This window comes from Nomascus leucogenys, chromosome 23, assembly GCF_006542625.1.
Source record: "Nomascus leucogenys isolate Asia chromosome 23, Asia_NLE_v1, whole genome shotgun sequence".
NCBI lineage: Eukaryota > Metazoa > Chordata > Mammalia > Primates > Hylobatidae > Nomascus > Nomascus leucogenys.
The window spans coordinates 31,616,648-31,633,700 of record NC_044403.1 but is presented as its reverse complement, the minus strand read 5'-3'; the positions used below and the strand labels follow the sequence as shown (position 1 = coordinate 31,633,700).

General features: G+C 40.6%; 1 protein-coding gene across 8 annotated transcripts in view; it reads left to right on the top strand.

The window, feature by feature from the left end:
• Window positions 1–17,053, top strand: part of ERC1 (ELKS/RAB6-interacting/CAST family member 1) — a 481,383-nt gene that overhangs the window by 77,126 nt on the left and 387,204 nt on the right. For all 8 annotated transcript variants that reach the window (XM_030804352.1, XM_030804346.1, XM_030804349.1 and 5 more), the window contains exon 3: window positions 15,713–16,129. In XM_030804352.1, the coding sequence (XP_030660212.1) occupies window positions 15,713–16,129 (417 nt within the window). The remainder of the gene's footprint in view (window positions 1–15,712; window positions 16,130–17,053) is intronic.

The following is a 17,053-nucleotide window of genomic DNA, read 5'->3' as shown; positions in this document are numbered from 1 at the left end:
CCATCTTGCTTAGGCTGGTGTCGAACTTCTGACCTTGTGATCTGCCTGCCTCGGCCTCCCAAAGTGCTGGGATTACAGGCGTGAGCCACCGCGCCCGGCGATGATGAGATCTTAATTAAGACTCTAAGTTTTGGAGAGAGATGTTCAAGTTTTTCATCTTTCCCTGAGAATCCCTACAAAATGCCAAATGATTCTTTACTGATGCTTAGCATTGTTTTGTGGAATAATTTTTATCCCTGTAACAGTAAAATGATGTTAAAAGCCCTTGAAAAAAATGAAAATTAATTCCATTTCATACCCTTGAAGCTCTGATTTTATTGATAATTTTGTTTTTTAAGTGAACAAAACCTCAAAATATACCAGCATGGTAAATTTATTGATTTCTCCTCTTATGCCTGATTGCTTATCAATTTGGTTCTTTTGTCTGAGAATGATCCAATTAGCAGACTAAGTTTTTTTCAGCAGGGAACTTTCACCTTCTTAAACTGTGTTCTCATTGGAGCATTGCATAGTTTCTGCATACGTAGAGCGTGAAGATGGCGTCTTTATGTATACCTTCTTAAGTAAGCTAAACTGTCTTGAAAATGGCAGTGAGTAGCACATTAAGACACAAAAGGTTATTTCTTTTTTGGTGAATCGTTCTTTGTTTAAATGGAGAAACATAAGGTCTTATATTGAGAGGTAGAATTATTTAATATTCCATAGATATAATTTTAAAAATATTTCTCCTGTCTCAGAATGAAGTGAGGGTTCTGCTGAGGCAGCTTTGTAATTCACAGCTTTCTTTGAAAATGCTGTGCCTTTATTCCTTATTGATGGACTTGAATGCACAATCATTTGTGGGGTTTTTTTTGTTTTGTTTTTATGAAATAGCAATTTCATCATTTATACCAAAAGTCAGTGCTGTATGATTAGATATAAAAGTTCCTTAGATAGAAACATTCCAGGCTGGATATCTGACTCCTTTTATCATCTGCATGATGTACTTAGCTGTATATAAAATGACTGGTAAAGTTGGAGGGACACTCTGCTACCCAGCGGTTCTATTTCTGTGTCTTCTTGAGAGAAACTTTTACCCATGTGCTCAAGGATCTAGATAGCTGGAGGTGTAATTTATTATAATAGTAATCTAGATAGGATCTAGATAGATGGAGGTGTATTTATTATAATAGTGAATAAGTATAAAAATACTTAACTGTTCCTCAGTAAGTGAATGGATACATTGATATTATTCGTATAGTGGAATTCAAGTAAGCAATCCTTTTCTCCAGAATACTTAGGGCAGATGTGTTTTGGAATTTAGAAATGTCTAAAGATTAAAGGTAATTCAGTATGTATACCATTTATTGTATAACACTCCCATTGGGATTTGGGAAACACTTCATAATCAAACATACTAATTTTTCTGTAGCAAAATTTATGAATATTCATATTAAGTGGGATAGATTTTAAATGGCTTCATACTATTTGGGTTAATTACATTTTTTAATTAAGTTATGGGAAAACTTAAGAGCTTTCTGGATTTTAGATTTTTGGATAAAGAATTGTAAACCCATATTATACAGTTCATAAAATGAATGAAATAGAGCTACATGTATCGATGTGGATAAATCTCAAGCGTATTATGTTAAGTAACAAAAGGAAGTTGCAGAGATAACCTTGTGCAACAGTGAGACAGAGAGCTCCGAAGCAAATAAGGCAAATTATTGGTAGTGGTTTTCTTACTTTATTTATTGTATGTTTGAATGTGTCTTTATAACCTCAAACTTCTGCTTTTAAGCCTTCTGTTTTACCTTAAGAATGTAAGGTTACGTTGAGTTAGGCAATAAGAGTATGCTACAAAGCATGTCAGAACTGGAAGAGTTCTTTAAAATCATTTAAATTATCATCTCTTTCTTTCTTTTTTCTCTCTCTCTCTCTCTCTTTTCGTTCTTTTCTTTCTTTTTTTTTTTTTTTTTGAGACGGTCTCACTCTGTCGCCCAGGCTGGAGTATAGTGGCATGATCATGGTTCACTGCAGCCTCAGACTCCTGGGCTTGGGGGAACCTCCTGAGTATCTGGGACTATAGATGCATGCCACTGTGCCCAGCTAATTTTTTAATTTTTTTGTAGAGACAGTGTCTGTGTTGCCCAGGCTGGTCTTGAACTCCTGGGCTCAAGCAGTCCTTCCTCTTCAGCTTCTCAAAGTGCTGGGATTATAGGTGTGAGTCACTGTGCCTGGTCTACTCTTCTTTCTTCTAATCCAAGTTATTCCTACTTAAGAGATTCTCTTGAATATTTATTTATTTTCCCTTTTTAAACGTTAAACCTTTTACTTCTTTTCAAAACATATTTTGGTTGAGATGTTTCCATACAGTGAAATGCACACACCTTAAGTATCTTGTTTCCGTGAGTTTTGGCAAATGCCAACACCCGTGTAATCCACAATTCTGTCAAGATACAGAACATTTTCATCATCCCACAAAGTTCCCTTGCATCTCTCCCCAGTTAGTATCATCCCTGCCCCCCAGCACAGGTAGTGTTCTGATTCCTTTCACTTTAATTTTATGTGTTCTAGAACTTCATTTAAATGGAATCATACAGTCTGTACCCTGTTGTGTCTGGCTTTTTTTGCTCATCATGTTGTTTTTTACATTTATCCATGTTGTTGCATGTATCCATAGTTATCCTTTTATATACTGAGTAACACTCCGTTGTGTGAATGTGATACTGTGTCCGGAATTGGTGGGTTCTTGGTCTCACTGACTTCAAGAATGAAGCTGCGGACCCTCGCGGTGAGTGTTACAGTTCTAAGGGCGGCGTGTCTGGAGTTTGTTCCTTCTGATGTTCGGATGTGTTCAGAGTTTCTTCCTTCTGGTGGGTTCGTGGTCTCGCTGGCTCAGGAGTGAAGCTGCAGACCTTCGCAGTGAGTGTTACAGCTCTTAAGGCGGCACGTCTGGAGTTGTTCGTTCCTCCCAGTGGGCTCGTGGTCTCCTTGGCTTCAGGAGTGAAGCTGCAGACTTTCACGGTGAGTGTTACAGCTCATAAAAGCAGTGTGGACCCAAAGAGTGAGCAGTAGCAAGATTTATTGCAAAGAGCGAAAGAACAAAGCTTCCACAGTGTGGAAGGGGACCCTAGCGGGTTGCCACTGCTGGCTCGGGCAGCTGCTTTTACTCTCTTATCTGGCCCCACCCACGTCCTGCTGATTGGCAGAGCCGAGTGGTCTGTTTTGACAGGACGCTGATTGGTGCGTTTACCATCCCTGAGCTAGACATAGAAGTCCTCCACGTCCCCATCAGATCAGTTAGATACAGAGTATCGACACAAAGGTTCTCCAAGGCCCCACCAGAGCAGCTAGATACAGAGTGTCAATTGGTGCATTCACAGACCCTGAGCTAGACACAGGGTGCTGATTGGTGTATTTGCATTCCCTGAGCTAGACACAAAGGTTCTCCACATCTCCATCAGATCAGTTAGATACAGAGTGTCGATTGGTGCATTCACAGACCCTGAGCTAGACACAGGGTGCTGATTGGTGTATTTACAATCCCTGAGCTAGACATAAAGGTTCTCCACGTCTCCACCAGACTCAGGAGCCCAGCTGGCTTCACCCAGTGGATCCCACACCGGGGCTGCAGGTGGAGCTGCCTGCCAGTCCCGCGCCGTGCGCTCGCACTCCTCAGCCCTTGGGTGGTCGATGGGACTGGGCACCGTGGAGCTGGTCGGGGAGGCTCCGGCCACACAGGAGCCCATGGAGGGGGTGGGAGGCTCAGGCATGGCAGGCTGCAGTCCCAAGCCCTGCCCCACGTGAAGGCAGCTAAGGTCCGGTGAGAAACCGAGCGCAGCACCGGTGGGCTGGCACTGCTGGGGGACCTAGTACACCCTCCGCAGCCGCTGACCCGGGTGCTAAGCCCCTCATTGCCCGGGGCGGGCAGGGCCAGCTGGCTGCTCCGAGTGCGGGGCCCGCCAAACCCACACCCACCCGGAACTCCAGCTGGCCCACAAGCGCCTCGTGCAGCCCAGGTTCTGGCTCGTGCCTCTCCCTCCACACCTCCCCGCAAGCCAAGGGAGCTGGCTCCCGCCTTGGACAGCCCGGAAAGGGGCTCCCACAGTGCAGCGGTGGGCTGAAGGGCTCCTCAAATGCTGCCAAAGTGGGAGCCCAGGCAGAGGAGGCACCGAGAGCAAGCGAGGGCTGTGAGGACTGCCAGCACGCCGTCACCTCTCAGTGCTATCAGTTTATCCGGTCTTCTGTTGATGGACATTTGTGTTGTTTCCAGTTTTTGGCTCTTATGGATAAAACCACTGTAAACATTTTTATATGGTTGTGTTTATTGGTACATGTTTCCATTTCTCTTGGGGTAATACCTAAGGGTGGAATTCCTGGGTCCTAGGATAGGTGCATACTTAACTTTATGAGAAACTACCAGACCAATTTTCAGTGTTGGTTCTGGCTGCTTAACATTCTTGCCAGCATTTGGTATTGTTAGTTGTCTAAATTTTAGCCATTCTAGTGGGTGTGTAGTGGTATCTTATTGTAGTTTTGATTTGCATTTCCCCAGTTACTAAAGATACAAGTCACTTTTTCATGTGCTTATTGGTTAGTTAGTTCAATTGGTTATTGTCCTTAGAAGAACGTTCATCTTGCCCAGGAATGTATTTTTCTTTTTGAAGTATCTAAGTCTTTTACCCACTTTTAAAAAGCCTTTTTTTTTTTTTTTAATTGAGTTGTAGAAGTAGTTTATATATTCTGGATACAAGTCCTTTAACAGTTATATGTGGCATGCCAATTTTATTTTTATAGTGGTCTCTTTCTTTTTAAAATTTTTCCTCATCACTCTTTCCATATGATATTGAAAGAGGCCGGGCAAGGATCAGACTACACTGGTCACGGTCAAGAGATCTTTATTGGAGGTATCGAGCGGAGAAGGAAGAGAAGAGAAGAGAGAGAGGAGAAGAGAAGAGAGGAGAGGAGAGGGGAGGGGAGAGGAGAGGAGAAGAGAAGAGAGAGAGCTGCTGGTGTGCTGGGTTTTATATCCCTTGGGCCTACATGGGGCGGGCCCAAGGGAAGGCAGGAGATGCTTCTTTCTGATTGGCCCTCCTTTGGCGGATTCAGACAGTGCCCGGTCAAGGAGGGGAGAAGAACCCGGAACCTGCGCCATTAAGGTACCCCTGTTACCTAACAGATATAATGTTCTCTTTTGATAAGCAGAAATTAAAAATTTTGAAGTCTAATTTGTAAATTTAAAATTTTATGATTAGTGCTTCCTAACATAAACCATCCACATCTTTCCCTTAAAAGTATAAAGTCTGAAGCTGGGCACGGTGGCTCACACCTGTAATCCCAGCACTTTGGGAGGCCGAGACTGGCAGATCACCTGAGGTCAGGAGTTTGAGACCAGCCTGGCCAACATGGCGAAAGCCCATCTCTACTAAAAATACAGAAACTAGCTGGGCTTGGTGGCGGGCACCTGTAATCTCAGCTACTCGGGAGGCTGAGGTATGAGAATCGCTTGAACCTGGGAGGCCGAGGTTGCAATGAGCCGAGGTTGTGCCACTACACTCCAGCCTGGGCAGCAGAGCAAGACTCTGTCTCAAAAAAAAAAAAAAAAAAAAAAGTATAAAGTCAGCTGAAGTGATATGAAAGCTTTTTGTGATCACAGACCTAAGCGTTTGAATTGCAAATATAACTTGGTGTGTAAAAGCTCTGCAGTATGGATGCAGGAATTAAATGTCTGTCTGGAAAGAATGGTAACAAATGTATTTATTGGGGTTTGTGTGAGAGAATTGGCAGATAACCAGGAAAGCAAATTTATTTTCCTTTTAAATATGGAGGAAAATTTACGAAGGAAAAGCAAATTTATTTTCCTTTTAAATATGAAAACATGAAGTAATCTTTTGTAGTGTTTACTACCTACATTGATTGCCTTTCTCTGCATTAATTTCTCAAAAATTTTCTTCGCTAATTTTCTTGAGGAGCTCTTTTATCTATTTAATGTCTTTACAAACACATATGCAAAAGAGTCTCAGACACATCTTATTTGATGATTGTCATGGAAAATATTAAGGGTTTGTGTACAAATGTTTATATTTATAATATGGTGTTTTGCTTCCAAGAAAAATTTATGGTCTTCTCTATGCAAGTGTTTTCATTTTTGTTGTTAGTTGTTCTTATTTCCAAGTCCTTTCTGTTTTTTCTTTAATTTTTATTTTTACTTTTATTTTTGTGACAGAGTCTCGCTCTGTCACCCTGGCTGGAGTGCAGTGGTGCGATCTCGGCTCACTGCAACCTCTGCTTCCTGAGTTCAGGCAGTTCTCGTGCCTCAGCTTCCCTAGTAGCTGGGATTACAGGCGTGCACCACCATGCCCGGCTAATTTTTGTATTTTTAGTAGAGATGGGGTTTTACCATGTTGGCTATGCTGGTCTCTAACTCCTGACCTCACATGATCCACGTGCCTCGACCTCCCAAAGTGCTGGGATTACAGGCGTGAGCCACTGTGTCCAGCCAATAAATACTTTAAAAATAAATTTTCAGGCCAGGCGAGGTATCTCATGCCTGTAATCCCAGCACTTTGGGAGGCTGAAGCGGGTGGATCATGAGGTCAAGAGATCGAGACCATCCTGGCCAATATGGTGAAACCCCGTCTCTACTAAAAATACAATAATTATCTAGGCATGGTGGCTGCGCATCTGTAGTCCCAGCTACTTGGGAGGCTGAGGCAGGAGAATCGCTTGAACCCAGAAGGCGGAGGTTGCAGTGAGCCGAGATCACGCCACTGCACTCCAGCCTAGTGACAGAGCAAGACTCTGTCTCAAAAAAAAAATAAAATTTTTTTTTCAGCAATGTGTGGAAAATATACATAAGATATAAGAACAATAAAATGCTACTGTCTAAGAGATGAGGTGGCTCACACCTGAATCCAGCACTTAGGTGGGCAGATAACCTGAGGTCAGGAGTTGACACCAGCCTGGCCAGCATGGCGAAACTCCATCTCTACTAAAAATACAAAAATCGGGGTGGTGGCGTACACCTGTAATCCCAGCCACTTGGGAGGCTGAGGCACAAGAATGGCTTGAACCCTGAAGGTGGAGGTTGCAGTGAGCCGAGATCACACCACTGCATTCTAGCCTGGGCGACAGAGCGAGACTGTGTCTCAAAACAGAAAGGACTTGGAAATAAAAACAGCTAACAACAAAAACCTGTAACATAGTCATTTATTATCATTATCAAGTATTATGTACTGTATATAAGTGTATGTACCACACTTTCATATGACTGGCAACGCAGTAGGTTTATTTACACTAACATCATTGCAAACACATGGGTAAGGCATGTGTTACAACATTATGATGGCTATGACAATATGATAGGAATTCCCCACCCTCCCACCCGAGACGGAGTCTTGCTGTGTCGCTAGGCTGGAGTGCAGTGGCGTGATCTCCACTTACTGCAACCTCCGCCTCCCGGGTAAGCAATTCTCCTGCCTTAGCCTCCTGAGTAGTGGGGATTACAGACGCGCACCACTACACCCAGCTAATTTTTGCATTTTTAGTAGAGACGGGCTTTCACCATGATGGCCAGGATGGTCTTGATCTCTTGACCTCGTGATCTGCCCACCTCTGCCTTCCAAAGTGCTGGGATTACAGGTGTGAGCCACCGTGCCTGGCCTGTGATAGGAATTTTTTAGCTCCATTGTAATGTTATGGGACCACCATGATACATGCAGTCTCTCATTGACTGAAACGTCATTATGTGGTGTATATAGAATGCATTTATGACAGCAGGACTTCCCCATTTTGATAGTGTTTTCATTTATTCCTTTTTCTTTTTTTTCCGAGACAGAGCTTTACTCTGTCACCCAGGCTGGAGTGCAGTGGCGTGATCTTGGCATCCTCCAACTCCTGGGTGCAAGCAATTTTCCTGCCTCAGCCTCCCAAATAGCTGGGATTATAGGACGCCACCATGTCCAGCTAAGGTTTGTAGTTTTAGAGATGGGGTTTCACCATGTTGGTCAAACTGGTCTCAAACTCCCCCACCCCAAGTGATCTACCCACTTCGGCCTCCCAAAGTGCTGGGATTACAGGCATGAGCCACTGCACCCGACCACATTTTCATTTATTCTTTAACTTCTATTCTGGGTTGTGGTAGCATAAAGATGGATTATGTTTATTGCTGAAATAAACCTGTTGTCCAAATTTTGATGTTCCCCAGCGATTATCTTTCTACTTAGATTTATGTACAGCATTCGCAGAGCAAAAAGATAGATGATCTTATTTTTCCTGGATTCAGAGGCAGAGAGTAGTTGTTAGAATTCTAGTGTAATTGCTCGTTCATTTTCTTGACTCTGACATCTTTTTTTTAGAGGAGAATAACTTTGGTTAGTAAGCTCCAGATAATGGGCGAGAGTGTTAAACAATTTAATCTATCCATTTGAGTTCTAGTGTGGGTCTTTTTTGCATTTTGGTGAGTCTCCTGCTTGTGTTTAGATTAGTCTGAAAACTTTGATTTGGTTTAATATTTGAGGGCTTTCAGTGTTCTGTGCTGTACAGGAAATAAATCTCTGTCATTAACTCAAAGAATACTAAACTAACAATAAGGAGTAAATTACCTTGGAGGCTCTTCCCCTGTCTCATTCTCTGCGGTTCAAACTCATTAAATTAGTTTCTTCTTTTAAAATGTTTCTTCTTTTAAAATGATGGAAATTAGAATTCAGTTGACGTTTGTACAAAGTGGGGTTATATCTATGTATAAGTTTTGACTCCCCCCAAATTTAACTATTACTAGCCTACTGTTGACCAGGGGCCTGATGACATAGTTGATTAACACATATTTTGTATGTTATATGTTAACATGTATTTTATGTATATACTGCATTCTTTAAAGCAAGCTAGAGAAAAGAAAATGTTATTAAGAAAATTGTCTGGGTCTGGTGCCTCATGCCAGTAATCCCAGCTCGTTGGGAGGCTGAGGCGGGTGGATCACGTGGTCAAGAGATCAAGACCATCCTGGCCAATATGGTGAAATCCCGTCTCTACTAAAAATACAAACAGCCGGGCGTGGTGGCGCTCACCTGTAATCCCAGCTACTCGGGAGGCAGAGGCAGGAGAATCACTTGAACCCGGGAGGCAGAGGTTGCAGTGAGCTGAGATCGTGCCGTTGCACTCCAGCTCTTGGAGACAGAGCAAGACTCCGTCTCAGGGGGAAAAGAAAAAAAAAGAAAATCACAAGGAAGAGAAAATACACTTACTATTCATTAAGTAGGAGTGGACCATCACGAAGATCTTCATCCTCATCATTTTTGTGTTGAGTAGGCTGAGGAAAAGGAAGAAGAAAAGGCGTTGATATTGCTGTCTAAGGGATGGCAGAGGCAGAAGAAAATCCATGTGTCAGCAAACCCTCAAAGTTCAAACCTGTGTGGTACAAGGGCCAACTGTACTTTGTTTTCATAGAGATATATTAAAGTTTTATGAGTTTAGCTCATAGTGATCTTATAGGTTCTAAGCTCCATTTGAGGCCGGGCGCGGTGGCTCACACTTGTAATCCCAGCACTTTGGGAGGCCGAGGTGGGCGGATCACGAGGTCAGGAGATCGAGACCACGGTGAAACCCCGTCTCTACTAAAAATACAAAAAATTAGCCGGGCGTGGTGGCGGGCGCCTGTAGTCCCAGCTACTCGGAGAGGCTGAGGCAGGAGAATGGCGTGAACCGGGGAGGTGGAGCTTGCAGTGAGCCGAGATCGCGCCACTGCACTCCATCCTGGGCGACAGAGCGAGACTCCGTCTCAAAAAAAAAAAAAGCTTCATTTGAATATATTGCATGTAAAATAAGTGCTTTATCTGTGTTCCTTGTGTCTTTCTTGAATATTGTTGTTAATTTAAAATTTGTAATAGGTTATAATTCTTATGTTTTACCCATTTGTGAGCTTTATTTTTTGATAAGAACTTTATCCTGTACTTTTGCTGTGCTTTGTATAGTACTACAACTATGAAAGATTCTTGTTGACTGTTAATTATCTGAAAATGCTTCTTTTTGCTTCAGGTCAAATATTGAATAAACCTAGAGCATATAATTAACATTTTTATTAGGACTGTGGTTTGTATTTTGGCCAGTTTGGATTTAAGAATTATTTGTATTGGTTGGTGTAAAACTGATTTTTTTTTCTTTTTCTTTTTCTTTTGGAGATGGAGTCTCACTCTGTCACCCAGGCTGGAGTGCAGTGGCAGAATCTCAGCTCACTGCAACCTCTGCCTCCCGGGTTCTAGTGATTCTCCTGCCTCAGCCCCCTGAGTAGCTGGGATTACAGGCACGCACCACCATGCCTGGCTAATTCTAGTGTTTTTGGTAGAAATGGGGTTTCACCATGGTGGCCAGGCTGATCTTGACCTCCTGACCTTGTGATCTGCCTGTCTTGGCCTCCCAAAATGCTGGGATTATAGGCACGAGTGTTTTTTTTAGAGTAAGAGTAATTCACTGCATTATTTTTTTAAGGAAGAGGTATAACTTCCCAGATACTTGAAATGCAGCTAATATACAGTAGCCATTTACTTTCAACATAATTTCTCAGCATTTAATTTTTGTCAGTTTTTCATCAAAAATTTATTGAGGACTTACAGTAGTCAAGTACTGTGCTGTGCCCAGGGTAAAAAGATGGCAGTCCTAAGTCCTAGAAAGTTTATTGATGATAAATACAAATAATTAAATTGCAGATCAGTCTGATAAGTGCTATTCTATGGAAAAGCATACAGCCCTGGGCAGCACGGACGGGCACATCAGATAGCCCAACCAAACCAGAAGCTTGACTTGGTTGACTTAAGAATTATTTAAAACTCTTTTGCATGTTACATTAATAAAGTTTATTTAATACATGTATTTATATGTTTCAGAAAAAATTGTTCTTAATTTAACATTTATAAAAGGGTACAATACTGGTGTTTTCTCTGACTCTGATCTTCTTGATAGACAGTGTACTGAGTTCTCTGTGATATATTTTGTTCATAATCGTGACCATTTCACGTATCCATAATTTTTTTTCTCTAAAAATGTCTCTAGACTACATAGTTCTGTTTTTAGGAATGAGAATAAATGGGATCAAAGTGTACTCTTGTTCTAAGAAACTAATGACAGTTTATTTGTTGGAAGTTCTGCCTCATAAGAGCTTCTGATATTTACCTAAAATGTATGAATAGTAGTTGTGATCTGTCATTGTTTTTGCAGATATATTATTGTTGTAATAAAAGTCGTAGGCCCTGTCAGACAGTTAAGAATTTTCATTATTGTTGTTGACAATATTCTACCATTTCATTGAGATATAGCTTGGTGTAATAATAGTACAGTCCCTGGAGTAAATTTTAGACAAAGACTTTCCCAGCCTTTCAAAATCAAGCTGAGTGTTAGAGTGAGAAGTACACTAGTGGGTGTTGCTATAAAATTTGGAGTGTGAGATCATTTTGCAGTGTGTCGGGAACAGACTTCCCAAATAGACATTCTAGTATTATCTTACAACTCGATCTTTCCTTAAACTCAATGTATCTGTTTTTGGTTGATCATTAGAGACGTCTGTGATGTGTGAATATGCCCATTTTATCTTCTGTATGAATATGCTGGAGAAAGAGTAGCCTTGCTTGTAGTCTGCTTTTTTCCTTCTTCTAAAGGAGTTGGCAGGAATTTTTATAAAATAAAGCTAGCCTGATTGTAGCCAAAAGAGGAAATGTTGGTTTATATTTTAGTGGAGGAAACTGCTGTATAGACTTCTAGGCTGCCAGTCAGAGCATTGTTTTATTTTTATACTACAGTAAAATGGGTGCAGGCGGAGCTGAAGAACCAGACACACTAGCAGTTAACGTTTTCTTTCTTTACCAAAATAGTAATTGCCACGCTACATTTAGCCATATGTGGCGAAGCGTGTGTGAAACTATTAGCTGTAGCCAACATATATTTCTCCTGACTTGAATGAATTAATGACGAATGGTCAAAAAGGGAGGAACAGTCCTACCTAGAAATCAGCTTCCCTGTTGAATTTCACTTCTGGTATTTCCCTTTGGGATATATTCACTCAGGAGTGTCGGGATTTTTTTGACTTCCAAGGGAAAGAAACTAGGCTTCAGAGAATTAGCGTTTTGATACATCTTTTTATTGAGAGTCTTTTGAACTCCAGCAACTGTTAATCTTTAAAAGATGATGCTGGTAGTGAAATGCATTTTTAAATTTATATTCATGAATTTAAATTCCTGATTTTTTTTTTTTTTTTGGTGAGTTTATTCTTTGAAAGAAATAGCAGTGTTTTTCAAGTGTTTGAAGACTACCAGAATTGAAAGTTCACTACTTGCTAAAAGCATAATACCCAAACCGGAAATAATAAAGGAAAATGTCATTGTCTTTGTATTAAAAAAAAATCTATTAAAAGTCATCATAAACAATGTTAAAAGAAAAATGGCTGAGTTGGAAAAATACTGTAACATACACAGCAGGTGAAAGATTATTTTCCTAATATGAAGAGCTCTTAAAATGGATTAGGAAAAAATGTTCAATAACAAAATGGGCAAAGAACAAGAAGAGAGGAGTCACAAAAGTAGATATACAAAGATACATATAGAAATGATTTGTAATATGTATCAGAATTACAATTGTGCATACTTTGTGATCCAGCAGTTCCATCTTTGAGAATTCCCAAGAAAAATGTGGATTCATGTGTAAAGATATGTATGTGAAAGTGCCTCTTACAATAGTGAAAAATGAGAACCAACCTAAAATATCCATAAGTGGAATTTTATGACCAACATCTTCTCTCCAACCAATTTTTTTATTATGGTAAAATATATATAACATAAAATTTACCATCTTAACCATTTTGAAGTGTACAGTTTAGTGGCATTCAGTATATCCCATCCATCTCCAGAACTCTCTTCATCTTGATAGACTGAAACTCTATACCCATTAAACAGTAACTCCTCATTCTGTCCCCCTCCTACGTCCTGGCAACCACTGTTCTGTTGCCTTCTTTATCAGTTTGACTGCTCTGGATACCTCATGTCGATGGATACATACAGTGTTTGTCTTTCTGTGATTGGCTTATTTCACTTGGCACAATGCCTTGAAGATTCATCCGTATTGTAGCATGTGTAAGAATTTCTTTCCTTTTTAAGGCTGAAAATCATTAGCAGGTGATATGGTTTGGCTGTGCCTCCATTCAAATCTCAACTGGAATTGTATCTCTCAGAATTCCCACATGTTGTGGGAGGGCCATAGGAGGAGGTAATTGAATCACGGCGGCCTGTCTTTCCCATGCTATTCTCGTGATAGTGAATAAGTCTCACGAGATCTGATGGGTTTATCAGGGGCTTCCGCTTTTGCTTCTTCCTGATTTTCTCTTGCTGCCGCCATGTAAGAAGTGCCTTTTGCCTCACGCTGTGATTCTGAGGCTTCATCAGCCATGTGGAACTGTAAGTCCAGTTAAACCTCTTTTTATTTCCAGTTTTGGGTACGTCTTTATCAGCAGCGTGAAAACGAACTAATAGAGCAGGCACCTTGTTTCCAAAAAAAAAAAAGATTTTTTCAATGGATAATACAGGTATTTATACCCTCATTTAAAGTATGAGGAATCTGAAACCCAGAAAGATGGTGACATGTCTAAATGTCATAACTAGTCGGTGTGAGAGCCAGAACCAAAACTCGTGTTTTCTCATCACAGTTTAGTGTTCTTCCCAGTATGGTACACTGCTAGGCCTTGAATACAAGGAATGATCTTTTATTGTTGCTTCTTCATTCCTAAAAAGAAGATTTTTGATGTAACAGCCTATTGGAATTCATTGTATAATGTGCTGGAATTTACGTAACCATTCAGATTAAAGGTTCATATACCTTCTTTAGGGATACAAGCTAAAGATACGCCCTCTCAAACATTTTTAGTAGTTTATCTGCATTAATACCTTTAATTAGTCACCCATGTTGTTATCGTCCCCTGTATACAAAGCTTTGCATATTCTAATTAAAAAAATTTTGCTATATTATTATCTTTGGGCATTACTAGTTTTGATTTCTGCAGTCTGCTCTGTTTTTGCTACTAGAGGAGGAAAGCTCATTTGGAGTTTTCTTTTTTTTCTTGGTTCTAGTTTTAGTGGGCTGCAAGGATTGCTGTGAATGCCAGCTCTATCACTTACTCTGTGATCTTGGACAAGTGCTTAAACCTCTCTAAGCCTCGTGCCCTCATCTATAAAATTAAAGAATAGTACATGTGTTGGGTACCTAAAATAGTCAAATTCACAGAATCAAAGCATGTAATGGTAGTTGCCAGGGGTGGGGGGAAATGGAGAGTTACTCATCAACAGGAATATAAACTTTTGGTTGAGATGAATAAGCTCTAGAGATTTGATGTACAACATTGTACCTGTAGTCAGCAGTAATGCATTGTACACTTAAAAGTTGTTAGGAAAGTAGATGTCATGTTAAGGGTTTTTACTACAGTAAAATAAATAAAGAGTCCATGTGTCATAATGAAGATTAAATAACATAAAAAATGTGTGCCACAATCTGGCATATACAAACTACTTGTTAAATGTTAATATTTATTATTTAATGTTTATAATACTTAAAAGTCATTTTGTATTTCGCTGTCTTTTGGTTTTGTTTGTTTTGACAAGGAGCCTTGCTCTGTCACCCAGGCTGGAGTGCAAGTGGTGTGATCTTGGCTTACTGCAAACTCCACCTCCGAGTTCAAGCAATTCTCCTGCCTCAGCCTCCTGAGTAGATAGGATTACAGATTCGTGCCACCATGCCTGGCTAATTTTTATATTTTTAGTAGAGACGGGGTTTTACCATGTTGGCCAGGCTGGTCTTGAACTCCTGACCTCATGATGTGCCTGACTCGGCCTCCCAAAGTGCTAGGATTACAGGCGTGAACCATCGTGCCTGGCCAATTTTTTTATTTTTAGTAGAGATGTGGTTTTATCATGTTGGCCAGGCTGGTCTTGAACTCCTGGTGATCCGCCTGCCTCGGCCTCCCAAAGTGCTGGGATTACAGGTGTGAGCCCCCGCGCCTGGCCATCCTTTGTATGTTTTGATGAATTTTTTTTTTCTTTTTTTTTTTTTAGACAGAGTTTCACTCTTGTTGCCCAGGCTGGAGTGCAATGGGTGCAATCTTGGCTCACTGCAACCCCCACCTCTCAGGTTCAAGCGACTCTCCTGTCTCAGCCTCCCAAGTAGCTCAGATTACAGGCACATGCCACCACGTCCAGCTAACTTTTGTATTTTAGTAGAGACAGGGTTTCATCATATTGGTCAGACTGGTCTTGAACTCCTGACCTCAGCTGATTCGCCCACCTCAGCCTCCCAAAGTGCTGGAATTACAGGCGTGAGCCACCACGCCCGGCCGTTTTGATGAAATTTTTTGAATGAGTGTATTCATATTCCTGTAGATTTCCCATTTCCCATATTCCCTCAACTTTAGTTTCTGTGTAATATCTTCTATTAATTTTGAACAGTGTCTTTATTATAGTTTATGCAAAGTGAGGAGTGAGTGCCATACTTATTTTGCTTCCTGTTGGGAATAAACTGAAGTTAAATTACTGACATTTTGCATATTATCTCAATCATTTTTTAAAGACCTGTAAAACAGAATAAGGTGAATCCTAATTTGCTAGATGCAGATTCCTTGTAGCTATTTTTGATTCCTGCAGGCTGCTCTGATTTGCTGCTTGAGGAGGAAAGCTGATTTGGGGTTTTCTTTTTGTCTTGGTTCTAGCACATGCAGATGACGATCCAGGCTCTCCAGGATGAATTGCGGATCCAGAGGGACCTGAATCAGCTGTTTCAGCAGGATAGTAGCAGTAGGACTGGCGAACCTTGTGTAGCAGAGCTGACAGAGGAGAACTTTCAGAGGCTTCATGCTGAGCATGAGCGGCAGGCCAAAGAGCTGTTTCTTCTTCGAAAGACATTGGAGGAAATGGAGCTGCGTATTGAGACTCAAAAGCAGACCCTAAATGCTCGGGATGAATCCATTAAGAAGCTTCTGGAAATGCTGCAGAGCAAAGGACTTTCTGCCAAGGCTACTGAGGAAGACCATGAGAGAACAAGACGACTGGCAGAGGCAGAGATGCACGTTCATCACCTAGAAAGCCTTTTGGAGCAGAAGGAAAAAGAGAACAATATGCTGAGAGAGGTATGTGACTACTTTTTTAGTTTTATGATTTATTGATTATCTTTTTTTTCCCTGATTAATCAGCATCTTGGCCCCAATGAATCTACGTGCTCTGCTGTGCTAGTGGAAGAGAATTTCATCTTTTGTATTTAAGTGCGTCACTGATTTCTATTCTGATTTGCCCCGTTGTATGGGATGACATTGGTATGTATGCTGGCTCAGTGACTTTCTGGGTCTTTTCTCTCCTGCTCCTCTGATTTTGAGAGTTCATTTGTTGCTAAAGGGGTACAAAAATTACTTGATTTTTCACTCATCTCTAGATCTGTTCATAGAGACAACAAACACAACAAAACCAGAATCAGAGTAGCTAACCATTGCTCAATTTAAAAATATTAATAAAAGAGGGTAAGCGGTTATCTCAGCTTATATGTGCTTATAAAAGTCCTTGGCAGCAATAATGGATATTTGCCCTGTGGTTTCCATGGAAACTGTTGCCTTGCTGTAAAAGATACGTGATAAAAATCATTGGCTGCCATGGAGGCATAGCTGGAGAGAGTGATGTAGAGACACAGTGTTACTTATTTTTAGCTGACCTAGGTGACTACTGATAATTTTTTACTTTTCTAAATAATGTATCGTTTTAAGAAGGCATAAAGGAAATCATCTTATATTGAATTAAAAAATTAATAGCCATAATAACTTTCTATATATAGTCGGACTTCAGGTAATTTTCACTTTTGGGCAGGGGAAAATAAATCCCCAATCTGTGTTAGTATGAGTATGAATAATTCCTTTTTAAATGAAATGTGAGGAAGGAGGTTAAAAAAATGGCATATTCCCAAAGCAGCAAAATAATAATTAAAAAAAAATACTTATAAATTTGTAGGTTGTTCTATAATTTTTCCTTTTGTAAAAAGTCTGAAATCTTTATTTTAAACAGTGAGG